Source organism: Takifugu flavidus, chromosome 1, assembly GCF_003711565.1.
Source record: "Takifugu flavidus isolate HTHZ2018 chromosome 1, ASM371156v2, whole genome shotgun sequence".
In the NCBI taxonomy this organism is placed as follows: Eukaryota; Metazoa; Chordata; class Actinopteri; order Tetraodontiformes; family Tetraodontidae; genus Takifugu; species Takifugu flavidus.
In genome coordinates this window covers 26,097,950-26,125,631 of record NC_079520.1, presented here as the reverse complement: position 1 = coordinate 26,125,631, position 27,682 = coordinate 26,097,950, and the positions used below count along the sequence as shown (strand labels likewise).

The 27,682-nt window shown below is 49.0% G+C and overlaps 2 protein-coding genes across 5 annotated transcripts in view; both read right to left on the bottom strand.

Annotated features, from left to right (window-relative positions):
- Positions 1-122: 122 nt before the first annotated feature.
- On the bottom strand, positions 123-17,344 carry LOC130524857 (KAT8 regulatory NSL complex subunit 1-like). 3 transcript variants are annotated; one of them, XM_057031343.1, is made up of 16 exons: positions 17,325-17,344; positions 16,735-16,817; positions 11,322-12,798; positions 5,318-5,459; positions 5,156-5,239; positions 4,587-4,696; positions 4,285-4,426; positions 3,984-4,146; positions 3,543-3,698; positions 3,175-3,384; positions 2,942-3,096; positions 2,706-2,827; positions 2,557-2,614; positions 2,038-2,150; positions 1,701-1,953; positions 123-1,585 (listed from the first exon to the last, which is right to left on the bottom strand). In XM_057031343.1, the coding sequence occupies exons 3-16, from the start codon at positions 12,728-12,730 to the stop codon at positions 1,382-1,384; spliced, it is 3,321 nt and encodes a 1,106-aa protein (XP_056887323.1). In that variant the 5' UTR covers positions 12,731-12,798; positions 16,735-16,817; positions 17,325-17,344; the 3' UTR covers positions 123-1,381. The 3 variants fall into 3 exon arrangements, with proteins under 3 accessions (XP_056887323.1, XP_056887330.1, XP_056887312.1); XM_057031350.1 differs by lacking the exons at positions 16,735-16,817; positions 17,325-17,344 and adding an exon at positions 14,904-15,388 and having other exon boundaries at positions 2,706-2,824; XM_057031332.1 differs by lacking the exons at positions 16,735-16,817; positions 17,325-17,344 and adding an exon at positions 14,904-15,387.
- A 2,906-nt stretch (positions 17,345-20,250) lies between these two features.
- The window catches only part of LOC130524985 (corticotropin-releasing factor receptor 1-like), a 28,816-nt gene continuing 21,384 nt past the window's right edge, over positions 20,251-27,682 (bottom strand). The window contains exons 11-15 of one of the 2 annotated variants that reach the window (XR_008950302.1): positions 25,952-26,037; positions 25,702-25,837; positions 25,585-25,626; positions 23,136-23,348; positions 20,251-20,989 (exon numbers count right to left, since the gene is read on the bottom strand). Coding sequence is in view for 1 of the 2 variants with exons in the window: in XM_057031613.1 (XP_056887593.1) it covers positions 23,208-23,348; positions 25,585-25,626; positions 25,702-25,837; positions 25,952-26,037 (405 nt within the window). In the remaining variant the exon portion in view is untranslated. Of the gene's footprint in view, positions 20,990-21,037; positions 23,349-25,584; positions 25,627-25,701; positions 25,838-25,951; positions 26,038-27,682 lie in introns of those variants that run through there. The other variant, XM_057031613.1, reaches the window with a different exon arrangement.

Sequence of the window (27,682 nt, the reverse complement as noted above, 5' to 3'; positions counted from 1 at the left end):
CCGCAGAACTTGACTTTCTATTAAATGCATTTTATTCCATGAGACGAATCATTAAGTCCGCAATAATTTATTTCTTCTCCCTCTGAATTCAGACACCGAATGAAGAATCCAGAACAAAAAACACTGATTAAACATAAATGTTTTAATGGTACTATTTACAAAAAGGAAAAACAATTCTGTTTTTTGATTAGATTAACTGCTGCAACAATCAAACAGGTACATCGACATCTCGCTTAACTACAAAAGAAACAAACTGAACAGCTGTGGCATAAAAAGGTGTAAAATGAAACCATAGACTTTATTTTTTTGCATAGCGATTAGTTTATTTGGGGGCAGATGGTGCAGTTATGATGGTGGTGGGGAGAGGGGGAGAATAGTGTAGAGGTGATCAGAGTTAAACAGCAGAAAAACGTCCCTTACGTAAATAAACCTGAGCTCGAACTGACAGAGCTGCTACATCTGAGGGCAGGAGCCGAGGGGGGGGCCTGACCGGGGAACCGGCTGGGTTAGAGTTTGACTTGACCACATTTCTTGTTAAGTGGCGGCAACATAGCAGTGAAATTAAAAGGGCAGATTGTGCGATGGTGCCTGTCACCTGTTGGGTTCTCGATGAAAGGAAACCTGCTGTCGACGCCAGACGCTCTCCTGCTGCGGCAAGTTCTGTTGGACGCTTCCAACAGAACAGAACCAAACAGAACCACGGGTCGAGACTGAGCCTCTTCAAGACTGACGGTAAAGGAATGACTCACTTATAGACCAAAAAAAAAGTGTCACACTGGAAAAGACGAAGACACCAGGAATGAAAAACAAACAAAAAAAAGAAGTGCTCAGGTGATTGAGGAGGGGCCACATCTGAAATGTACCTGCTTATGAGGATCGGTGGGGTGCCGGGGGCTTTTTTTTATTATTTTTAAATTGTTTTGTTATTTGTAACGCCACTAAAAATGTACATGGGAATTACAAGCAAACTAAATCAAAAAGGAAAAAAAAAAAAAAGAAAAAGAAAACACCCTTTGGCCGTATGTTGAGCAGTCCGCTACATAGTGCGCTACGAGTGTACACGCGACATATGAAACACCACTAAGCTCCCATGTACATTGTTTAGCCTACTACAGAAAACATTTTTGTACGGTGTTGTTTTACACTTTTTTTTTCCTTTTTTTTTTAAATTTATCCTTTTTTGCTGTGACAAAAAAAACAAATGTGGGGAAAAGGCTTCTATCTCTGTAATGTTCACTAAAAACTGTGAAAAATATCAGACTGATGTTTGAATATCAAACAACAGGAACCCATTTTCATATCTTAATCTGCTTCGAGGTTCTGCTTGTTAATGCCAGACGGTGACGTTGGGAGTTGGGAGGGACCTCAGTCTGTCAGCCGTTCATCGGTGAGCGGGGCCCTTGTTTTTGGGACCGATGTCTTCGTCGCACTGCGGCTCCGCGTCGTCAGAGTCAAGGCGGCCGTACACCGCCGCTCGGCAGCCTGAGATGCTTCTCATTCTGGGCCTGACGTGGTGCTCCACCTCGGGCTCAGGCTCCGGGTCCTCTGCCAGGGGGAAGCCGCGGCGCTCCCACGGCGCTACCGTCTGCAAACAGAGAAAAGTCAAACTGGGCTCCACGTTCCACAAATGAAGCCCAATGTTTCCACGTGTTTTGTGCACGACCGCACAAACAAGGTCGGCCCCGATGAAGCCAGCGTACCCGCTCTTCAAAGGTGAAGTCCGGCGTCGAGCACCTCGTGTCCTCGCTGGACAGCAGTCGATGGGAGTCCCTGGAGCACGGCGTGTGGGGGTTGGAGGTGGTGTCTGGGCTGGCGGGACTCATGGGCGATGGCACGTAGCTGTAGTCGTGCAGTATGGGGCAGTGACCCGGGTCTGGCGAGGCGGGCTGAGGAGTGGGAGGGTTGGTCCCGCACAGCAGCGGGGTTGTTCGACCGTCCACAGACTTGTACGACCTGAGTGGGTGTGGACACGTTAATACCAGGAGCTGCATGCTAAGCGTACGTGTGTGTGTGTGTGTGCACGTGTGTGGGACTCACCTGCTGCCTCTCCTCTTAGCGGGTGCCAGAGCCATCCAGGTCCAGCGGGAACGCTCCTGGTCCTCGTACGGCTGATGGAGCTGCGTGAAGGCGGCGTCCGACAGATCCTCCACCTGATGATGACAGACATCAGTCAGAAAAGGATGACGTCAGAGCAACATCAAAGGCGTTTCTTTACTGGAAAATTTAATTTGATTGGTTCTAAGGGTTTAACAATTTTCATGGCTAAATAATTCAATCAATATGCTAATCAACAGATTGATGAACAAAAGAAGACAGGTGTGTGGGGCTGTGTTAAGTGGTGCAGAGTATATTTACATTTAATTATTTATTAATGCTTCTAACTTTACGTAACATAAAATCTCACATTTTTTTTGTTAAACTTTACGCAAATCTCATTTCAGTTAATTCGCTAAACTAATTCAACTGTTAATGACGACATGAAAACATGGCTGCCTGAGCAGAGGAATTCTGGGCAGTTTGGCCAGCAGGTGTCGCTGTTTCCCAGAGAACGCTCACCTCCCGCTCATCTTCCTCCTCTGTTATTGACTGGGAGAAGACGTCCACGGCTCGCCAACTGAGAAAACACACATGAGAGGTGACTTCAGGAAACCAGTAAAGGGACTGGGAAGGGCAAGAGCACAAGGAGTCGACCCGTCTGCTGTTACCTGGGTGTGAGAATCTCTTTGTACTGCAGCTTCTCCACCCGGGTGGTGGCGGCCACAGACATGGGGATGACAATATTGTTTATATCGAAGGAGCTCTCACCTCGCCGCCTCTTGATAGGCTGCTGTCGGGGGACAAAGAGGAGTTTATACGAAACATCGACCTGGATTTACAGACTGATTCAATGACTCGGGGCATCGGCTCGTAACCCTGCGGGTTTAAAAAATGGCTTCCGTACGGGTGTGCTTGAGATGCCCTGGCTGCCAGCACCCAGAGGCATGGCGTTCTCTGAAGACGTGGAGAGTTGGCGAGGGAGGGGACTGTGAAGTGCAGAGTGCATGTTGGTCAGTGTCGGGCAGGGGGTGCTGGAGTCCAGGAAGATTTTGGGAGAGGCTGCAGAACATGAGAGGACGGTCAGACTTTGATATGCGACAGATTTCTGCGTTACGGTCCCGCGTCTCAGGAACTCACAGTCCGTCCTCTCCAGCGAGTGCTCTCTTAACCTCTTGCGGCTGTAGCTCCTGTCGTAGGGGCCTAACGGCGTGTTCAGCGCCTGTAGGCGCTCGGCCTTACACAAACTCTGACCCTCCGAGCGAGGTGTGTGCAGAACAGAAGTGCTGCTGCTCACGCCACCGTCCATCATCCTCTGCTTCTCTGCACGGTTCTTATAGTGACCAAGCCCTGCAGAGAACAACCAATCTTGGTGACGCAGATGCTCATATGTTTAAAAACACCTGACCTGGAGGATGGGCTGAAGCTTTCTTCACATTTGAATCCGTTTTAGTTTGGTGCTCCCAGCTTGCTGGTTGTTGGGAGCGTTTTCATGTGTGTGTACTCACTGACTGCCATGAGCGAGTTGGCGAACTTGTGCTTCTCTTTGGATGAAGACAGTTTGTTTTTGAGTGAAAGCTTCTTCAGCGGTTTACTTCGCTCCAGCGACTTGCTCTGCCACTGACTCTTCATCACCTGCTGCAGGCGGAGGCCTACGCACACATCTGCACAACCAGAAGGCTCGACTTTAGCACGACAAGGTCAGTTCTGACGCGTCCATAGATCGAGGTCGTCGTCTCACCACGTCACAGATTTTCTAACTAGCTTCTTTTGGTTTGATTTGTGAGATTGAGCATAAACAAGGCGGCCAGCACAGAAAGAGCATAACTGTTAATAAAGTGCCTCATCAACTTCCTGTAAGGAGGCCGTCTGTGGCCCCGCCTTGTTTGTCTTCCCCTCTGAATGTAAAACAGGAAATAGCTGCATAAACAGACTTGTGCAGCACTGACCGTCAGGGAAGGAGAGGATGGGGTGGACGCCAAGATCCAGCTTTGACAGGCGCTCCAGGGTGGGCAGCTCGTACTGAGGGTCTTCTCTGGGTGTGGGCCGGCCACTGCACATCACACAGCTGGAGTTCACCCTGCAGGCGCACTGAACCCCACCTCTCTGGGCCTGTGGACCACAAAGCAGACGTGTCGGTTCCAAAGCTGCTCCCCAAAATGAGCCCGAGAGCCAATTCCAAGTTTTAACCAGTTCCGCTGCAAGCGCAAAATTAAAAACGGGGTTCGAGTCATCTGCAACGGCGCCCACCTTCCCGTTCAGGTTGGTCACAGTGTTGGGCTGGATGAGCCGCCGTCGCCGACAGCTGAGGAGTGGCCGTGTGCGCGCAGCCACGCACGTGCTGTCGTGAGCCAGCGGCTGCTGGTGCTTCGTGTCTGCACTCTCCGCCATCCTACCGCACAAGAAGGGACTTAAACACCAGCAGCAGGATGTAAAACACTTTTGAAAACCAAAAAGAGGCTTAAAGCGACGCTCGCTAATCTCGTCAAATCAATTCAAAAGTTCCTTCGGTGTCTCGGGAAGTGATCTGAGGAGGCCGCCGTGATCAGTACCTGCTGATGACGCCGTTCACCGGCTGCACATTTTGACCCTTCAGAAGGCCGACGTCCGTGTTGGCGAGGTGGGCGGGGCCTGTGTGCTCCGCCTGTTCCGAATCAACGTCCTGCACAGACAGATAAGATGGCAGCAGCCAGCTTAGGTGACGTTTAAAGGGGAGGGGACAAACGCAAGGTCAACCTGAGGCCAAGGTCAACAGGTGAGTGTCCACAGGATGAGCAAACATATCGGATATGTTGAATTTGGGAGCATTTTGTGAACCAGTTTCAAAATCAACACTTTATGCTTGATCGTAACTGCTCCCAGAGGAGTCTTTAGACCAGCCGTGAGATGGAGACAAAACTTAGCAAAAGCCGGGGGGAAACTACCAGTGCGTGACTCAGAGAACAGTTGAAACCCAGCCACTCCTGCGGCTGTACTGGTTCAACTGGTTTGATGTTTCTAGTCAAAACTCAATGAAGGAACGACCCATTTTTGCTGAAAATAAACATGCTTAAACTTCAAAACCCGCTCTTTTATTTTAGCGTTTTAGCCAAGACTGGTCGTCCAATCCCAAAACACTCACCTGAGTGCTAACGTGCTCTGACTTGACTTCTGTCCCACCTGCGGACAAGGAACTGGGGGGAACTCCTCCCAGCTCGACTGACCCCTGCAGATCCAAGACGTCACCGTTAGTCTCCAAGGAAACTCGCAGCAAAGCAAATACCGGTACCGATCGGCGACTGACCTTGCTGGCGCGGATCTGCCGGTAAATGTCCGTCTGCTGGCGAATTCGGTACTCCAGGTCCGAGATGTGGGCCTGGAGCCAGTTCCAGTGGCTGATGATGGCGGCTCGCTCCACTGTGTAACGGCTCTCTGCTCGCTTCCATCTGTGCGACAGGAAAGGCGAAGCCTGTCAGAAAGCTTGATGCTGCGAGCGCGTCGCCGTGGAAAGAAGGAAGTCTTGAATATTTCTGTCATCGTCGGTCAGAGGTTCTGGACGGAGCAGCTTCTACTGCTGCTGCTCCAGCTCCTGATGATAAAACTGGTTCTCTTAACTGCTTCAATGAGCAATCACAGGAAATGCCGTGGAAAATATGTCGCAAATATCAAAATGAAACTGTCAATTTCCTACAGCATCAACTACAGGGCTAATGTAAAACCTAGCATGTGTTCTACATGCAATCTAGATGAATACATTAATTCTCTCACTTAAAATGTCAAAACACCAATAAAAGTTTCCTCACAACAGGAATGGTGCAATTCAATGTTGTGTTTCAGCGATATCCAACTGAACCTTGAAGCACTTTCCCTCTCCAACTGTAGAGGTCAGTAAATTAAAATGGTAAAAAGCTCCCAGCAAAGGCAACGGCAGTCACCGTGAAAACACCCCACCCAAAAATGTTCAAGCATGTCTAACAAATGTGAGAGACTCTTGAAGGGGAGTTCCAACACTCAGGCCACTAAACTCTGTGGACAGACAGCAGAGTACTCCATTTTCCCCAGTATGACATACAGAATGGACATTTCAGAGGAGGAAAATGTCTGCTCTGGCAGTGCGCGGCAGCGGCCAGAGGGGGCGCCGTTTCAACACAATGAAGGGCTGCAGAGACCAACAATGAAGAAAAGGAGTCAGGTGGCAGCCCAGGATAGATCTTACACTCCCTGTGTTTGTTCTTGTCCACGTCCTCTCTCTTTTCATTCCTGAGAGCCCCAGCAGGATGAAGGAAGTTGTGAAAGCTACAGTTGAGAGCACGACAAAGAAAAGAAGAGGAAGGAGGAGAGAGACAGGGAAGAAAAGGGGGACAACAAGGGCCTGGAAACCCGCAGCCTGGGGAGGAACAGACGGCCTTTAGAGCCAGTGTAGGGGCCACAGCAATGCTGGAGGGGGTGGATGGCGCTGAAATAACCAAACTAATAATCCACTGAAATCCGTTTTGTGGCGCAGAAGCGCTCCCGTGGCTCCGGTGCAGACGCAGCTGCACCCTCACCTGCCCACAACGCTCCCCACAGGCGCCGGCCTGCTCCTCGCAGGTAAACAAACACCTATTGTTCACACAGACGGCCCCGAACACACCTGTGGCCGCTAGATCAGATCAATGAGATCTGATGAGAGGAGGGCGATCCACCCCGGGCAGGTCAGACCTGAACAGGACGTTGGCTTACACCCTTCAACATTTACAAGGGCTTTATTGAGGGAGCAGGTTTATCAATAGGGGCAGTGATCCATAGACTGAAGTCATTTCACACACAGCAGCCCTAAAGCCGTCTGCCACAGCAGTGACATGCACAAGCGCACGTGAACCGAGACTGTGGCGTGGAGAATTAAACCTAAACAATAATAAATAATCGCCTGCTTATTGATAATGTGACAAATGAAGAGTGAAACCACAGAAATGGTGGCAGAAAGGAGCAAAATTCTCCATGTTAATGTCACAAAAATCAGGTGATATTAAATTGAGGGTGAGGGGTCCACTTAACGTTGAGATAGCCCCCCTCCCACCAACAGCAAGGAGCTCTGCCCACCTTTACCGGGGGCAGACCCCCCCCCCCACACACAGAGCATCAATGGCAATAGGAGCTGCTGTTTTCTGGCCGTCAGCAGGTTTCCCCACTGTGGTGCCTCTCTGGATGCAGCACACGTGTTGCATGGAGCCGTACAGCCCCCAGGGAAGTGCCCCCAAGACGCAAATGTCGGACAAAAGCACAGCGACTCGGTGGGCAGGAGACTCGTGTCTCTATAGGAGAAGGATTTCGGTCAGTTCTAGACGCTCGGCGTGTCTAAAACACCGAGTTGACGGTGACGAGGCTGCACTCGCTTCTCAGACAGATTAAACCCGACTCTGTTTATCAGTTTATTTTGCTGTAACCAGCCAGACGACCTTGTTCGCGTCTCTTTATGACACGGCGCCTTACACCAGCTATCGGCCCCCAAATGAGCAACAACTGGACGGGGTCGGGGCGTGCACGTGTGGAAATTAAACTGCAAAAACAACCTGATGTCATTAGGTCTGATCGCTGGCTGGTTTTAGAGATCTGAAACGTCAGCAGGGGTTAATCCATCGTCATCATCGCTACAGTGCACGTGCTAATTTAAAACAACTGCTTAGGCGAGTCAACCAGCTGCCACAAATTTTGTAGTCTGGACTGAGGACGTGTAAAAAAAAACAAAAAACCCGCCAATGGCGCTCTCAGACAAGCCCCGCCCCTGCCGGTACCCCAGATCAGATCGCCAGTTTAACCGCCACTGAGAGCTGCAGCTGTCTGTGTGTTTAATGTTTACCAGAACAACTCCATACGGGCTTTTACCTAAAGGTTAGGGTTAGGGTTAGGGGGTTAGTGCTGCGTTGCACACGCGTGTCCGGTCCAAACCGCCCCTGCCCGCGCGCTTCACGGGCCCAAATGTTGCTTCTGCAGCTGGAAACCTGCTAAAGTGATCGATCCGATCCAATTCTGCATGTTTAAGTGCAAAAGGTGAGACAGCTCGACCATAAATCCCTTAAATCCTGGCGAAGCTGCCCTGTGATTAAAGAGAAATAATAATAATAATAATACAATCAATGTAATGAATCTACTAACCCTAAAGCAGCTTGGGTTCCCTTTCATCCGAGAGTCAAAGAGAAAAACAACTAAATATTCATCAAATTCAATTCATTTCTTTTCCAGGCTTCAAAAGACAAGCGGTGTGTCGGTGTAACGAGTCGGGGCGACGAGGGCGTGGGGCAGAAAGCCCGGAGAGGGCAAATTCAGCCAGAGTGCTGCAGCAGGCATTACATAAAGAAGGGGGGTTACGTAATGACTGTGGGCTCGTGTTTAGATCTTCAGCTAAACGCATCCAGATGCGTCAAATGTGACAGAATCTTACTGTACACGGCTCAAACAGGAAGTGGAAGGAGGTGAAAAGACGGCTCAGCCGCTCAGCCTGCGGAGCGACGCCGCCGTCTCAGCCGAGCCGGTTACCCTCGATCGCACGCCGACCACATTTTTCAGACAAACGTGCTCTCTGAGCAGCCGCCGATTCCTTCGCCATGACACGCCGGCGTGGCTGCGGCCGGTCAGATAACCAAAGAAACGCTTTCATTGTTCTTTCTACTGGCCGTTATGTAAGCGGAAGGTTTCCTGACGGGCATTTTTGTTGCTTCAGAAACAAGAAAACGGGGCCCACTCGCTTCTCGACAGAAGAAATCCGCGCGGACCGCCTCACATCCAAAGAGCAGACTTCCTGTGGATGTCTTATTCTAATGTAATCAACTGTCAGAGTCACGCTAAAAAAAAGCCAGCGCATACTCCGGGCCGAGGCCTTTATGGACTTCACAGTCAGACAGCGGCTAACGCACAACCAGTCTAAGGCTTCCGACCCCCCCGGCTCCTGAGAAACAGCCTCATTTGGAAGGAGGGGATTAGTTTCAGACAACAACCCGAGAGCTGCACCCATTTAAAATATTTAATTTTCCACAGGGTAGAAAAGTCAGCTGCTAAAGCAACGGTACGAGGCTGCAACACATCTGTTAGGAGAGGAAATGTTATTTCCCCAGTCTGGGTCATTACAGAGCTACAGGGGGGGTCAGGGATGGGATCAAGCCGGACTGGCGCTGACAGAACACGTGAGAGGCGACTGCGTTTGAGGTGGACGGCTCTTGGTTTCCATGGCAGCTCCGGCGCGCCGACCCCGACCCCGTTAGACTTCCATGTGCTGCCACTTTGCAAACATTGAAGGACCTGTAACGGGCGCCCGTGGTGATGCCTGAGAGCTCACAGATGGCTGCTTCAGCTGCATCAGGACCCATTCACTCATGTGCTGGTTATCACCTCAGCTCAGGACCGGGTCACCATTAGAAGCCCCCCCCACCCACTCCATTATACACCTTTATAAGAACCATGTTTTAACTCATTCCCTGCACTTGATTAGCAGCAGGACAACACGCAGGTTTATGTCATCTGGGTATTCAGTGATTCTGCTGCAATACCGGGCCCTTTCCTGTGGGTGGCGCTCTCCTGCTGACAGGTATGGACAGCACAATAGTGTTACAGCGCACCTGTGCAGTGGAACTTGCTGCTTGCACAGATATTTACAATACCACAGCCAAACCCATGCAGAACCTCTACTTGATAAGCTGATGACACGATAACATGGACACGTGAAGTAAGAATCGCCTTTTAATTTAAAAACATGATTTTCTAGAGCTCTTGGGAAATATTTTCTGGCTTTGTGCCACCGTCCTGAGATAAAGCGATGACGGCGGAGACGAGAAATGCAGCCGTTTTATCTGAGCGGCGATCGCCCAAAATGTGATTATTCGCCTCCAAAAATGTGATCATATAAATTCGAACCAAGCAGGGACGGGCGGCGCTTTTATCTGCGCCCAGAACATGCGCACAATTAGAGAATGGAAAGTGTTTAAAAGGAGGATTCTAAAAAGGTTGGGCCCAACAACAACATGACATCATCTCAGGAGGTTAGTCACCGGCGTTCAACCACCCGACCACAGAAGTTACCTCAGGAAACACGGCAACACACTCTCACACGGCTGAGCTCATCTTCAACACCTCTGTAACACCAGTGACCCTTATAACACACACACGCACGCACGCACGCACGCACGCACGGGCTCGAGGTTATTTTAAAAACACAAATCAACTACATTTATTTCGGGCTTTAATGTCAATGGCAGATTCTAATCTATGTTGGTTAATGCAGTGTTTTACATGAACACAAGCGGAAGGAGAGGGAGATAAGGAAGCTAAATCCATTTTAAGGTGTGTGCACGTGTACATGCTTCTGTAGGATTCAGCCGTCAGGCCTTGAGATAGCCAGTTAAGTTAAAAGTTAAATTATGTTTACTTTCATCATCACAATAACTCAATTTGTACCCGAAACCAAGAGTGATGGAAATAATTTGGCTTTTTATTTCAGTCTTTGCGTTAATTATTCAGATTATTACTCAAAAGCCTTCAGAGAGAAACCAAAACTCCTGATAGGGGTCAGAATTCTGGGAACTATGTGACATAACAGACCTGTCGGATGTTACATATCCAGAGACTCAACCAAAAAAATGGCAGCTATCTAACTACAAACTAAATTACTAATTCATTGCAAAAAGGTTTCCTCTCGAATCATGTCTCCAAACACACTCGGCCCCACACACACGCCCCCGAATCATGTCGTGTTTTATATGAATTTAGGTCAAAGGTCTAAAGTCAACACTGCAGGACAATAAAAAGCTGCATTCTTAGCGGGACAGTTAATGATCTACCAAAGCTAGACAGTTCGGTAAGACATTAACCTGCTGACCCCACCGCCCCATTTACTCCCTCAACATCTATGATGCAACGGCCTTCTGGAAGGTCTGGAAACATGAAGCCCGTCGCCCCTGCAGCCCTACAGGTAGCCTGGCTCTGTGGGGGGGGTCGCCCATTCCCTCTACGGATAAACACAGCGTTCCGAGAAGCTCCGAGACGGGAGAACTCTCCTCGCAGCCTCGGCGCCGTGTAGTGGACGACACCGCCCGCGTGACTGCGCGCGCTCTCTGATCCACTGGTATCTGCTACCCCTCCCTGGAGTATGACCCCACCACTACTGAGGCGCCCAGGCAGTAATGATTGTCATTAGCACCTGTGGGGCCTGGACGCCAATTACAGAAGACAGAAAATACAGAGTTCAAGAGCTCTGGGCAACGTGTGGCTCTTTCCAACAGGACTTCTCACGGTCGCAGCCTCTGTGGACACCAACCTCGGCGGACACGTCTACTTACATTTTAACGTGTCGCTGTTCAATGTCCGCCCGGGCCAGCTCCTCCTCCTCCAGGTCGGAGTCCCCTCCGGAGCTGCTTTCTGTTACATCCGAGTCAAAGGCCCTTTCTGCCGAGTGGAGGTTGGCCGACCCGCTCAGATACAGCCTCTCCAGCTCCAAGGGCATGGTGCCGCTTTTCAGGAAGCGACGCAGGCCGTCTCTGCTGTTTGTAGAGGAGTGGCGCCCGGTCCTCCACGCCGCCGTCGGGGTCGACATCTCCGATTTGCGGTTGCCCGCCGCGAGCCGACTGAGGGCCGAGTCCAAAAATCCACCCAGCTGCTGATGAAGGTGCCGCTCCACCTGCTTGGCCTGCACGACCTGGAGACGCTTGCGCAGGCGGCGTAGGCGGCTTTCGATCTCGGCTTGGCGGCTGCTGTTGAGAAGGGTGCGCTCCTTTACGTGGGCATCCAGGCTGTCCGAAGAGGAGCTACAGGGTAAAGGAGGCTGCGGTGTAGGGGTACAGGATGGGGAGCCCTGTTGGCTGCTACCTGGTCTCTCTCCATCCGAGCCCTGGTGCTGGCGGAGGGACCCGCGTGCGTCCACCTCCTCCGGATTAGCTTGTTCTGTGGGGTTTGGGGTTTGGTGGATAAAGGGGTGAAGTGCAGCAGATTGAAGCACTGGCTGTTCAAGGTTATTTCCATCCGTATTTAGAGAAAGCTCAGAGGAAGGCTTCTGCTTTAGGGTTCCTTTCAGAGGAATATACCCTGATAACGTAGTAGTCAAGGTCTCAGTGTCCAAGGGCACGTTCTGGGCCTGCGCGTCGGTCACGGATGAAGGCTTGTCACCGTTCACCGCCACCACACACCCAGAGCCAGACATGGTGGCCAGCTTCTTGGCCAGACCATTAACAGGTGCCAGGGGCTGGCCACCGCCGTTGGTGCTGCCACTCATAAGGCTTTTGAGCTGGCTGCCAGAGAGTTCTATCGCCTGACGCTTCCTCAACAGGAAGTCTCCTCCTCCGTTGAGCAGGGAGCCGGGCAGTATCCTGTGGCTTTTCAACACAGACTGTTTGATGAGGACTCCTTGCAGCTTAATCGATTCCTTATTGTTGGAAGGGACAGATGTCACATCAGAGCACAGGTAAGAAGCCACCAGGGGCTGAAGCTTGCCCAGGGCCGAGGCCTGGGCCACAGTGTCTGCCTGGGACTGCTGCTGTTGCTGATCCTGGTCTCCGCCGCAGAAGTCAAGAGGGCACTCGTCTGAGGAGGCCTTGCACTTGGCAGGGCCGCTGCTGTGGATAATGATGTTGCTGGCGTTACTGTTGTTCTCTGCACTGGCCGGTGACAGACTTGAGGATGGGGCAGCCAGTTTGAAGCGGATGTGGTGAGCTTCGGCTGGGGCGTCGGTGAGAGCGGGCGCCATCGCAGCCATGCAGTGCAGAGGGACGGGCACCGCGGCCTGCTCCACTCCACCCGCTTACTGCCCCACCTGAGGACAGCCTAGGAGCAACACAGGGAAGGGGGGGGGGGGGGGGGGGGGGCGGATGGGAAACAAGAAATAGTGAAGACAAGTTCAATTTGTGCATCAATAAAAATTACTACTCAGTTCTTTTTGGCAGAAATATCACAAAACTCACAAGTGACCGAACACAAATCACGAGTGGGAACTTCCTGTAGTTTACATATAAACACCAGTCAGAGGGATTTAAGTACACCGAGTCCTGAGAATATTGAATAAAACACACACTGTTTACCGTGTCCATCAGAGCTATGGGAAACTAGATTTCTCTACCACCATCCCACACTAAAAGGAAACATGCACGGATCACTTGGCCCACGTGTTCCAACCTAAATCCCAACTGGTGATTGTGATCAGTTGCTGGTGACAATGTGAGCCTTTTGATGCTGCGTGCCGGTCTTGACGGCTCCACGAGTCTCCCATCGGGCCAATAAAAATTCCCACTACACCCATGCCGCCACCCACAAGCAGTCATTGTTGTTTACTTACAAGGCTGGCTTTTAAAGAACAAGCATTGGAAATTCTGATCAGACAAAAGCAGGAAAAGCTCATGCAAATGTTCCAAACCCCACTGCCCTACATATGCCCTGGCAAGTCCGTGCACAACAGGGTTCCATGCAGGCCCTAAGTAGGTGGATTTAGGCCCCAGCATTAGTGCACGGTGCATGATGTCATCCTGCCTTTGCCCCTCTGTCAATTCCATCTGATCCCATTAAATTGTCTTATTTTCCGCAAAATAATCACCACAGCAAAACGCTCCTGAGGACGGAAACGAACACGCGGCGAGTAAATAAGGAGATTAAATTCGGGTCTGACTACAGTTGGTAGCGCAGCCTCCACACCTAGAGCCCGGGTGGCCTAAATTTGGTGGAAAGGAGCCTTCAAATGGGAGATAAAGGGAGCTGCACGTCCGTGCACCGTCTGCAGGCTCAGATGAATGAGGGCTCAGTATTTCACCGCAGTTTCTAGTCAGCGCGCACTACGCCATGTTGGTATTTCCGAAGCAGATTATGCAATGCAATTCATCTGGCTAAACCTGGCCGTTCCGATCCAAACGCACGGAACCGACCCCGCGCCGCGAGCACGAACGCCGAGCATCGAACCTCAGCAGTTTTAGAACCTGACGGAAAAAAAAAAAAAAATAGAAGGTGAAAACGCCGATTTCTGCCTCGCTGGAGATGCGACAAAATGTGCACATCAGATTTGGAGCCAAGCAGAACGCGACGGCCAAAATGTCTCCCGATTGTTCAGCAAAACACTTTAGCAGCTTTGATCGGCGCGTCTTTTTAATATTCATGAATGCACGTTAGGCACCAATGCATGTCTGCAAAAAAAATTAATTAATTAAATAAAAATAAACCCCCCCGTTTACCCGAATAAATACACAACAAATAAAGGTCCCTTCCTCCTTAAACACGGCACTTAATTGGGTCCGGACGGGCTGGTTTGGTGGAGAAGAGAAGCTGCTGATGTAAGAAACACAACCTGCTGTAAGCTAGCGTGCAGCCCCCGGAGCAACTGCAGTGGAAACGCTATCGAGCTGCAGCCATCCCTTCAAAACTCCTCCAAAAGGCTCAAACGATCGCCAACAGCTCCGTGGACGAGGGGGGGAACGCGGCATCGTTACGCAAAGTGGTCCGACGAGCGGCCGATATGGACCCGAACTACGTAGCCGCCGTTGGTGGTTTCACGTCAACAGCAGGCAGCGATGTGCGTGATGTTTTTCAGAGCCAGGGCGGCAATAATGTTGGCGTCAGGGTTCGATCCAGCCCTTTAAACATGACAGGCCGTGGTTCGGCTCCGACGGAGGGAGGGGGGGGAAACCTCCCCGCTGGTTCTGCATCACAACTTAGTTAAAAAGCCCGTCGAAGCCACCAGAGTGCGAGCGCGGCTGGCGTCGCAATTACAAGGAAATAAAAACAAGCAGGCGGATGCAAACTGTGGCGGACGCCCTCCGCCCGGCGTGGGGCGGCCCGGGGAACCGCGCGCGGCGTCGCGTCCGCGGACATATGTCAAAAGCTGGGCAGTTGGGAGTAGACCCTGCCTGTCGAGCTAGCTCGCTAACAAAGAAAAAGGAGGAACCTACCACGTGACGAGGTTGCACTATCCGAGGGAATTTCGGCAACAATCCCCTGCAGTTACGGTGGAAAAAAACCAAGGCGTGCTAACACAAAAGGACGGCTTCTGTCGGTCACTCTGCCATGAACCGGGCCAACAAAAATGCCCCCGGACTGCCAAAATGGCCCGCTTTCCAGAGCCGCTGGGGTTACGTTCCGGATTCGCGCAATGGGCGAATCAACGATCTACACCTTGCTCGCCAGCTAGCTCGCCTCGCCGCTACGGCGAATATAAGACCAGGCCGTGAAACGGTCCTTTCCTCCGCCAAAACCGCTCCGAGCGCGTGGAAATCCGCCGCAGTCCGACACAAAACCCGATTCCCGGTGCGCGGGAGGTAGTCCAGAGGCCAGTTTGTCGTGAGGCTTTTTCTCTCGTTTTAGGGAGAGACGCTTAGAAAATGGCGGCTAGCTCCTCTCCCTCGGATTTGAGTCTGACAAACATAGAAGGGCTGTGTGTGTGTGTGTGTGTGTGAGTGAGTGTGTGTGTGTGAGCGCGCCGGCGCGCGCGCGCGCGCTACTGGTAGGCGGGAGACGCTTCTCATTCTCACCACTAGGGGGCAAAAAAGGGGCCGATAAGAAACGACATAAAAGCTCGAAAGGAGAAGCCACGGGAGGGCATTGTCTCCACAACACACGCCCGGTCCGTGCGCGCTAGTTTGACAGCTTTGGAGCTCCTGTCGCCGAGCACACGGCGGCTCCAGCGCGGCACCCGCGTTATACCGCGTTCCGGTCACACGCGTGGAGCCACCTGTTTGGATAAACACCGACAAATAATCCAGTTTAAAAAAATAAAATAAAAAAAACAGAAGCGGCATCAAACGAATCTGCTGTAGCCGCGTGCGCGCGCGTGTTTTTAACCCCACTTTTAACCGAGTGGGTTTCTGCTACTTGTACGGGGAGCAGCGAGCTCCTGTAGTGGCAGTCAGCGGCCACAAGGGGGAGCCATTGCGCTCTGGTGGCGCGATTCAGGCCAACGGACTGAACCACAGAACAAACGGGGAAAACCAGCTAAATAGATAAACAAACAACAAAAGGCAACAAAATCATCCGGCTGATTAATCAGCGGGAGATGGATCCAAGCTCCACTCATCTGGAACAACAAACCAAAGGGAATAGTTTTGGTAGTTGCAAAACAAACGATTCAAACTTTGATTTTTTTTTTAAATGACCATTTTTTTTGAATGGGAATTCCACAGTATTTGTGCGCGCTCAGTATGTGTAAATGATGAATTGACTTTAATTCATTTGTAGATTTTTAAAATTACTTCTTCATCACCAGAAACACTTCCAGGTGTTACAACTCCTGAGAAGTAACACACATCTGCATGTAATGGCGCCACTTATCTTTTTTAAGATGGAATACATTCCAGAAGTGCACGCACCATTTGTCTGCAATGGGCCCACTATGCCCCCAAGCATCTACTAGCATAACAAATGAGTAATTATCAATATGCCCAACAGGGACAATCAGCTAATTTTAAAAATTAGATCCAGTTTGTGCTCCCATAAGGGGATGAAGTACTTTGACAGCCCAGAGAGCTGCATCTATCCATCCTTCCTTCTTCTTGGGTCAGAACTACAACAGGCTATGGGTCCTCCTCTGCAATCAATGCATTAGTTCTTCTGGTGCAAAATTCCTCCACAGCGATGCATCTGTCCCATACATCTCCACCCCCCTCCGCATGGGCCCTTGCACAACTTTACCCAGGTTTTTTTTTTTTTAAAAACGACGAGAGCGTCGCCGTCCGGTTGCGACCCAAATCACCCACAATAACAACAATAAACGCTACTTAGAAATACCTTTAGCAGCCGCAGCGTAAGGCTCCTTTCAGAAATCCAAGCTGCCATGGTTTTCAGTTTCTGCAGCTAAATTCACCAACCACCTGAAGTTGAAAAGAGACAAACAAATGAGTTGAATTAAGGAAAAAGCAAACCTGTATATAAAGTTGTCAAGCGTCAGTTCGACCCTCCAAAGATCCGTCCACTTGCAGGCTAGCGCTAGCTGGCCAAATATTTCCTACATGAACGTTATCACTGCACATTTATGATGAAAAAGTTTAGGGTGTTGAATGATCTCAGGGACGAGCTCGGAAAATTGCCCGCTCGGATGCACGTCAACTTTTTAATGGGTTACCGTGGGACAGAATAACCCGCGGTGGATTTTTGCCGATACAAATATCAGTAGTTTGGAAGATGGGATGCTAATGTTAGCCATGCTATCGCCCGAGACTGAGGTGTACCGATGTACACAGCTAACGTCCAATAGCCGACAACTTTGCTAGCGAGCTAAGCTAACGCTCGCTAGCTTGTTTTCTCCCGATCCCACACTGACTTTTCAATGGCTGCGGTTTTTGCACGAATGACAGAAACGCGCTGGAGGAAAAACCAACCTGAACAATAGGAGGGTTTTTCCCCCGCCGTCCCGAGCCAAACCTGAATCTATTTGGAGAAAATAACAGCAGAAAATCTTACTTACCTGCCCGTCCTGTTACTAACCGTTTACGACTTGATAACAACCTGCCCACGCGTTCCTATTGGTCCGTGTTACGTTCCGAGGCTTCCTATTGGCTGATGCGGCTGTCAGTCAACGCTAAATACCCGTACAGCGGAAATGTGAACGAAAGTTCATAGCCCCAAAACTTAATTTCATAAAAATAACATGAACATTTGGAAACGTAGAAGTGGGTCTAGCACAAAGTGCGTCATGCACAAACGCCTCTTCTTCCAGCAGCGTCACACGTGTGTTGCTTGGACCGCACGCATGCTAGCTACTCACTGTCCAGCATGATGTATTCATGCTCATTAAACTAATTTAATGCCGTTTTATCAGCGTAACCTCGAGATAAACCTCGGATTTTCGCACCAGGGTACGCATCAAAGTCGCTCTTTGCACCTGACAGCGATTAAGTTAGTTCAATCTACCTAATTTGAGTTTAATTCCTGCAGCAAATGCAAGCAGATGCTGCGGGATCAGTCAAATTTGGACGATCTGGGCGACACAAAACACGCCAGTGACTTCAGTTTAACAGGAGCCGGTGTAACAAATCCCTGTAAGGCCCCGAGTGTGTGCTGTGAATTAAAATTAGTCAGCCATTATTGAGCTACTGGTACAGTAAGCAGAGTAATATCCGGTTCTGCAGCAGGACGGTCCTCAGAGGTTCTTCTGAGAACTACTGTGGCAATATTGCAGCCCGAGTATTCAACAATGCAACCTGCTCTCTCTTCCCTTTCCATTAAATAGCTCCATGTTTGGATGTAATGATATGAATTCTGATGAAAAGGATCATGGGGTCACTTTTTATTGTGTCAAACAGGGTGTGTTTCATGCAGCAGGAGCATTGGAAGGTGTTTATATACCTATGAACAGTGTTATTATTATTATTATTATTGTTGAGGAGAGGGCTTAATAAAAGGTTTTTAGGCCCCAACTGCTTCAGGGGCCCCATGAAGGATTCTATGCTGGAGAATAAAATCAAAACTGAAATGCATTAAAATTATTTAGATTTAAAAATGAAAATGTTTATGCTGATTTAACTGTGCGACTTTGTTGAAATTGAACATTTGCAAAATATGAATAAATTAACTTAATCAGAACTTTGAAAGTTGGGGGTACGTCATCTTATATGGGAAGTCGGTGGAGAAGGGGCGAGGGTGGATAAAAATAAATCAAAATGTTGAGTTGAACACTAAAACGCGTCAGATGACACGAACATCACTGCTGGGACCAGGTCCAGATCCACGAAGCCTTTAGTCCAGGCTGGGACAGAAACCTGGAACGTCCAAAAGTGACAAATCTTTCCATCCTTTTCCGTCTCTAAAACATTGTGTGAATCTAATATGTCCTTGCTGCATTATTGATGCTCTTTCTAAGAACTCTCGTCATTCTAGCTGCAGTGTGTGCAGCTGCCAGACTAGCTAAAAATAGACCAGTTTGGCTTTTCCAGACTGGTCCACTCAGCCCTTCATCATCTCTCCAGGACCCGCCTCAAGTCATCCATAATTTAGAATGCTGTTATTATCTATCAGTAAAAATCAAATGAAATGTTCGAGAGCAAGACTCGACAAGGACTGCTGCTTGAGTCGGCAGATTATTAGCTGATTCTCGAGAATCAAAGTGCTTTGAGGATCTGAATTGGTCTGACGGGATTTGGGGGATGAACTCGAAGGATCAAATGGGTTTTCTGGGTTTTATTCACACAGGGAGCTTGATGCCTTACAGGTTTCAAAGGTAATCTTAAGGTTTCTATGGTCTGCAAGATATCGCATTAATAATAGTTAATATAAACAAAGGGAGAGTGGGCGTGGCTCAGCGTAGTAGGCGGTGATCAAAGCCAGGGCTCGAGTCTTTTATAGATCAAGGATCAAAGACCTGCACGTCCTTCATCATCAGGTTGCCTCTCTTCCTCTTCCTCAGGCAGGCGTGCCCTCGTTCAGGCGGCCTTAAATCTTAGGACTTTTCCAAGTGTTCTTTATAAAAGTGTCGTTTTGATTTGGTACATTAAAAGTGTCATTTAGAGCATCCGTGTAGTTTTAAGAAACTGCCGCTAGGTGGTGGTATAACATCGCGTTAATTCAGTCATTCCCTGTTTTAAAGCAGAATCTGCAGAACCCTGTTTAGAACCTTCAGAACCCTGAACTTTAGAACCGCACATTTACACACTATCTTAAAACCACTGTTTTTCATTTGATCCGAGCTGCGCGATTGGTCATTATCTACTTTATATACTACTTTTCTACTTTCCATATTATTCGTTTTCCTGGATTAATAGTCTAACACTAGCCGAAGTTTGTTTTAACGGCAGTTGGATTGTTTTCAGGAAAATTTAGTTAAATGTGTTCATTTGCTCTTCCGGGTTTGTCCTCTTTTCGTGGAAAACCATCTAATTAGAGGTGAAGTAAAACAAAAGTCTTGTTGTGTTATTTGCGCTTCGCAGATCATTAAAATAAAAATAAAGAAGTCGCTTTTCATTAAATCAACAGAGTTTGTTCTCCGCTAACGCTATGCTAATGTTGGTTACCGGGGCAACGGCGCTCACGCGGTCTGTTCACGGCGGTAACGCTTCAGGAGCCTGAGGCTCGCGCCTCATTGAGGATCAACGTCACGACAGCGGCCTCTGGAGGTGACCTCCGGAACTTCAGCACTTGACCCTCGGACGGACAGGCTTAGGGTCTCCGTGCGTGCGGGCGTGTGCACTAAAATTTACTCAAACCTTTATGTTGTAGAATCTGGTAAATTTACCGTTTTTTGCTGGTTTATGTCAAATATTTAGAGGGAAAACACCGGTGACTGTGCAGGGAAGAGGATTAGGAAGTAAATTCGGTCTTTTTACACATTTATTCTTATTATTTGATGTTTTAAATATCTGTGTTGTATAGCTACATGATGTATAGGTAGTAACAAACTTCAAAATGTGATCTGAATTCTTTCAGATTGACAAACCTTTTTTTGTACATTTTAAATTAATTTCGAATGATTTTGCTGCAGTTTTTCGGCCACGACAGCATCATCATCATCATCATCCTCCTCATCTTCATTATCATCCTCATCGTGGCCAAACCCCTAAACCGATTAAATCAAGTATTATGTCACTGCGATGACAGCCCGGTAACCATGACGACAAGCGACTGAAACGCCACAAGTCTAAATGTCGGCTGGTTCGCCTGAAGCGGTTCCCGCGGCAACCCAAACCTTAATGGCTTACTGGTGTTTCCACAAACCTTCACACCCTGTTTGGTGTCATGTGACTGGGTAAAAGCTCCAATCACAGCCTCCTGTAGTGATTTGAACCGCTGAGCAGCGGATTCTTTCCTCCGCTCTGGGCTCACGGGGACGCGGAGAATGGCGAGGGTTCGCTCCCCGTTTAAAAGCCGATGTTTTGAGCCACTCGTCCCTCCGAGACTCCAACACACTCATCTTAAAAGGAGTCACGATGCTGGAGATGTAGTTTTTGTTAGGCCGTCTCTCTGGAGAGCGTGGAGACAAATGGCAGCGCCATCCGGAGCCTTTAACAGCGGGTGGGACGTGCACGTACGGGATGTTTTCCTGTGGTTTCCTCTATAAATAAAGCCGACATCTCAGCCACAGCTTCAATTATTCAGCAGGTCAAATGCAACACACACTTTATTATCTCTTCACATCTTTTCAAGTATGAAAATAACAAAGCAGAAAATAAATAACATCAATATGACTTCCTGACCTCTGTACATTCCACCTGGTGCGTGTTTTTCTTCCTGACGCGGGAGTGAAAATGGTTTAACTTGTCGGCAGTTTGACGTGAAAATATGGTTTATGTTATCTGAGTGCAACTAAATATCTATAATTTAAACGTACAGAAGAGCATCGGGATGCCAGAAAATCACTTTTTCAGTTAAAATATTCTTTATTTTTAGCTGAGTTGTTCTTTGCTGATCTATAGATTTGCTTTTTCATCTCATAAATCGTAAAAAGTCCCCCCCCCCCACTTTGAATAAATTTCTAACTTTCCTCCTTGAGAAAAAAATCTGTTTTCCTAAAAATCTGTAACCTTGACAGGTTCGACATTCTTTCAGTTTTCCTCAATTTAATGGAGGAATTCCAACATTTCCCACCTTCATTCCAATGTAAAATCAATATTTTGGTTTATTCCTAATCCCTGAACACAATCAGAGGCTTCTGTATTGTTTGATGTTTTGCTGTCACACATTTTCCCGTTATTTTCCCGAGCAGAAACCTCTTTAATCTCAAGGTTGGGGAGATTAAAGTGGGAATTCCATGTCAGGATTGTGACATAATGAGCTCCTAATCCTCTTCTGCGACACATAAATCGCTAAAAATAAAACGCTGTGCGTGTCTTGTCGCACACAAACACCGAAAAAGAAAAGCTCCATGAAGGCAACACCAAAGAATTTAGAGGACAGTGGACACAAAACACAAGAGAAAGGTAGTCAGAAACAAATGTAGGATGTTAGCTTCTCGTCGGCATGGATACCGCCGCCTTTGGTCGTGGAGGAGCTGGTCTTGGTGGTGATAGAACCTCGCACGGGAGAGTTGATGTGGCTCAGCCCTCATCCCCATCGATACGGGACCAAAACACATCCCGCCGGGACCGGAAATACCCTGAAACTGTTGCGGTAGCTCAGCAAAAAGGCCGTAAGGATGAAGAAGTTCGTACTTGGACGATAAAAAACGCGTGAGGCATATCGGTATAGCAGGAATGTGGACCGTGAGTTAGCTGATCACATCTGTCCAGATGTTTCACAGTGAGGTCTTGCTTCTCTTGTTTGTTTTTTTTTGGTCGGTACCTGTGATGAACCAGTGTATTTATATATTTACAGAGACCCCGTTTCTGGCGTGCTGGTGCGGAGGCAACAGTGTTTACATCTCTTGTTCAGCTGAAGAGTTTCGTTCCACAACGCGAACGGACGAACGTAAAGATCCCAACGAGAGGCGCGAAACTGTCGAGTCGCGTTTTAGACTCTCGGCAAACCTGAATTATCACCGACATTAATGTGACAAACGAGACAAAAGCTACATTTCAGCTGAAATGTTAGAAAGCTACTCTGCTGGTGCTAACATCCGCTAACGTCGTAGCATCTGGGACTCACCGCAGTGAGGACATTGTGAAGATGCTGGGACGGTTTAATAAAAAGAGCACACCTGCCTGAGCTCGGTTAGCACGATAGCATTGCGATGCTAACACACCCGAGCTAAGGAACAGCCTTACGCCTGTTCTGGAACAAAACTCTTCAGGCAGAATGTGTTTCTGGTGAAACCAAGATGGTTCTGGCTGGGAATAAATCACGAAACGGAGTGAAGGGACGCGAGGAACGTGCGACTGAGACGGCCACAAAAGAAGCCTGACGAGATGGGTGTGAACTTTGTTCCCGCCGCTGGAGGACTTCCAGCGTTCCAGCGTCTGCTGCTCCGGTTACGTCCCCCCCCAAAGTGGCCATCAACATAGCAAACATAAAAGTGTGCAAGCGGGAAAACGACACTTCCCACCAGGGAGCTTCACCCCCACCCCCAATGTCAGAGAGATCCAATCTCCGCTCGGTCACAATCACCTATTGATCCGCTAACCTCTCATTTCACCGCCTCCGCGGCGTCCTTCATCCCTGACCTCAACCCGTTCCCATTGACGTCTGTGGAGGGACGTCCTGAGGTTTCGACCCTGACGTCGCCAACACCCCCCCCCCCCCCCCCCACACACACACACACACACCTCATCCCAGGGTGTCTTAGTCCGCTCCGGCGAGGTGGTGCAGTCGGATGAGTCCGTCCCGTCCCCCGGCTCTCATAGGGAGGTGGACTGCTTGATGCTGTGGAAGCTGACCCGTGAAGGGGAAGTGGGGATGGACATGGCCTGGGTCATCCGGGCCCGGATGGAGTGCTGCTCCTGCCATCGGTGGAAGCGCTTCCTCACGGCCGAGCGCACCTGGTAGACAGGTGATGGATCAGTGTCAGGGTGCTGCGCTGTGGGTCCTAATATCCACTCCTGGTTTCATATGGGCTTTATGTTGATTTATGGGAAAATCCATGTCAGGTTAGAACACAAATACACTACAAATGACCATTTTCCTATAATGGACTCGGGAAGATTTCACCAGGAGAGGCAAAGATCAGGTGACCGAATGAATAATTAACCGTAAATTCCATAATCGCAGCTCATAAATAAAAAAAACAAATGAATAATTTACTGCAGATGAAGATAAACGTATCTGTCGTATTCATTACGGGAATGTTCCGATGTATAGCGAGTCGAGGAAGCCTCTGGGGCAGATCCTCATTTATTTATATCTTCCTGTTTTTCCTCCAAACGTCCGTGGCGTCAACACGGAGGAATTCTTTTTCTGAACTTCCAAACCTTCCATTTTCCTGTGATTTTGGGATGGAATTTGACATCTGAACACCCGATTACAGTCCGACCGACCTTAATCTGAACAGGGACCCGCGTCAGCTAGAGGATTAGCATGCTAACTTCATTAGTTTTACAATTTCTAATATCATTTTTTGCATTGAGTGTCAAGTCAAGGCTTTGAATGGAACACTGGCCTTTTAATTGTTTACACTGACGAATTTGTTTTGATATCTTAAAGAGAAATGAGGAGAACGCCGGCTTTTCCAAGCAAATCCATATTTGAGTGTTTTCTTGGCCAGAGTAAACGAACCCTGTCTGGACATTTTAGCATTGAGTGTTTTTCAGTTTTGGAAATGTGACCTTCGGTGTTTCATCACTTCTCATCTCCGCTTTTCTGCTTTTTCGGAGCAAGAAACAAAACACCAAATCAATACTCTGCAAGATCCACATGCTAATTAAAGGCCCTGCTGGGTCTTCAGCACTTCTCCTCATCCGTCATCCGGGCTAACTGCTGGCTAGCTTTGGAAGTTAGCCGATTCATCTGATTCATCAGTCTGTTATCACCATTAAACCTCAACACTTGACATATTATCACGCTGAAAAGGTCGAGCGATGCGATTTTCTGGACTCATTTTGTGCTATTAGTGCCAATTTAATGACGTTAGCAGGAACCGATGGAAACTTTGAACAGCAAATGTTGTCAGTTTGAAAATGATGGAGTAGAGAGGCAAATCTAATGGCCCTTAAAACATATTTTCGTCATCAGGTTATTTTTTTAATGGTGAAAAATATGGTAATTATTTTCAATAAAGCAACTATTAGCCTGGATGTTAGCCGGAAATGTAGCTAGGATAAATATGCTGTTTTATTCATGAAATAAACAGACAAATGATTGAAGAAAGAAGACATTCGAGGTTAACGCGTATATGAGAGGTTTGCGTTAACGTCAAAGGTGGCGCCTCTAGTGGCACACATCGGTATTACAACGGGGCCTTCCCAAATGCTGCCCTGACTTCTTACTTCATCACAAAGTGTTTTTTTTCTCTTTTTAACTGCGTTAGCTGCTCAGAGGCAGAGTCAGATGGTCAGATTACTGTGAAGCAGCCATGACCTCCGGGGGAATAATCCCTGATGGAGAATCTCGCCTCCCTGACATTCAAACGCCACGAGACCCAGACGCTTCTAAAAACGCATCGTTCCCGTTAGCCCTGCGCAAACATTTGGAGACAATTAAGAGAAGATTTATGAACGCAAGCAGAAAGAACCCTCAGTGAAGTTGGAGCGGAGGAGAAAAACAAAGGAAGTATGAATCATGAACGTCGGAATTATCCAAAACCTTAAATAGAAGATAAATGTCCCGAGTCTGCTCAGCAGAGGCGGGCTGGTGGTCGCCCAGGGTAGGGAACCAACCCCGCACGTGGCTCAGGATGGAGCGGCGAGCAGGAGAACGAACCGAGTCAAAGCTCACGACACCGGAGCAAAAGTGGGGAAAAGCAAAAACAAATAAAAAAAGTCTATTAGCGCCCCGGTGGTGCGCGCCACCTTAAGCAGCGGCGCGCCGCGCATTAAGCACCAGGCGGCGTTTCTGCGCGCATGCATATTAATATTTCTGAGCTATTCTGGGACGGTTTCACACCTCATTTCTCCACGGAACCAAATGAAGGCTGACACTGTCATAAAGCGTAGAAAGCCTTGTCACTTATGTCGGAACATGACAAGGCCTAATTGCGCCCTAAATACGAATGCCTCCAGCTTTACAGCTCAATTCAGAGAAGCAACAAAGCAACCGGGGGGGGGGGAGAGCTGCGCTTACCTCGCTGTTCAGGAAGCAGTAAAACACCGAGACGAAGAAGCCCTGCGAGGAAGAGGAGGGAGCGTCAGGAATGACAGCTTGGCGCGCCGGCTCGGCACGGATGAAGCGCCAACGCACCTGAAAGGACTCCAGGAAGGAGTTGAAATATATGAAGACGACCTGGGAGATCTCGTCCTCGCCCGGGTTGACGAAGAACAGCATGTAGGTGATGCCCAGGAGGGGCAGCAGGACCAGCGTGGCCTTCACCGCTTTCCTGTGGAGAGGAACGGCGTGACGGGAGGGCGCACACACACACACACACACACACACACACACACACACACACACACACACACACACACACACACACACACGGGCGCTAACCTACCGGTACTGGATGGTCTCCGAGGTGGTGGAGGCGCGCAGCTTGGTCATCAGGATCCTCACGATGTTGAAGAGGAAGATGAAGTTAATCTGAGGGTCAGAGGGCACCGTGAGCAGCGGCGTCACCAATTCGACCTGAACAGCGCCGCAGCGCGGCGGCTTTACGTGCGTGGATTGCGTAATCCGAATCCGGAGTGGAAGGAGGATACTACGGTAATTCGATCTAATCTACACTAATCTCCGCTCCAATCTCTAATCCCTGCAGTTGTCCGTGACCATTGGGGGGGAACTACCGGAGGAAAATTCTTGGAAAACTCTCAGATCCAAACAGGCAGAGCCAGAAAGGGGATTAAGCCCCGCCCACTCTTTTCCACTTGTCATATGTTTCTTTGTTCTGGCTGCTGGGGGAAAAAAAAAAAGAATTTACTTTCAGTTGACTTTGTGACAAATCTAAAACCAATTTCACACCAAATAAAAAGCCCGGACGAAACAAAAGGTCAGAAAATCAATCCACCCGATTAACGGCGGTGCTTAAACATTATTTTAGATTTATTCTAAAGAGGGACGACTCCAGGGTGCTGCCGAGGAGTTGGCAGGGAGTCGGAGGGATAATTCAGGCCGGTTCTTCTCCACCTCGCTGATCATTTATAAACACGGCGGACGATTTCTTGATTAAAAGTGCTGGTCGGAGTCTGTTCCCACCAGATCGATAGCAGGGAGACGTTGATGTAGCTCGCGGGCAAAAATAGCCGCAGGAATATTTTCCAGCGCCAGATGACCCGACCTTGGCCCGAGCAGAGGCACGGCACTCTTTCAGGACTGGGCCGCCCTCCCCGTAACCCTGCTGACGTCGGCGGTTTTCGGAAGCTCGTCGAGGTTCACCGGTCTGTCACCGACACCGAAGATACGGTGGTCGAGCAGCCGGCGGGAGAGTCGACAGGAGCTGTCTGGGCGTCCGGAGTTGTGCTAGCGAGGACGAGGAGCGGACTGGTTGTGACAGGGAGGGAAGGTCGCTCCCTGACGGCGGAAAAATGGCCAAATGTCCACAGCGAGAACTTCAGGAAGGGGAAGCGTCGGATGAACGCAGCCAGGAGGGAGCTCAGCAGCCCAGAACCGAGTCCCCGGACGGTCCCGAGATCTGCGGCGTGACTGTTGCCAGCGCCGCGGTTAGCACGGTGAAGCTAACTCCCAGCCGTTGCGCTAAAAGCAGATCGTCACCAAGGAGAACGTAGCTGCCCTTTAATTGCCTATTAGATCAAAATCAAAGTTTATTTAAAAAGGCTAATATGAGGTTCCTTCCAGACATTTACGCCTCTTTATAGAGTTTAGAATGGCCTCCAAAGAATCTGAGTTTGTTTTTAACGGCAAATAAATCAGTAAAGAGCCCAACGGGGCCTTAAAATGAGCCCTGGACGACTCCACAATTTAGCTAGCTTAGCCAAATATATGTTTAAAATTGCAGGCTATGATTCCAAACAAAGCCAAATGAACAAATGAACCCCTTAACATTTCAAAAATCATAGAAATAAACTAACAATTGTTGTTGCTCAGAAGGGATCATGTTTTGTAGTTTTTTAGCTCCTGAATAAAGAGCAGGAAACAAGCTCCAACTGTGTGGCGATAAAATGGAAAAAAGGCATGAAAAGCTCCGGTGACCTCCAACGTGACAACCTCTCAGATTGGTACAAAACAGGATGATGGAAACCTGCTGCAGATTCTCAGGCGTCGGTTCGCA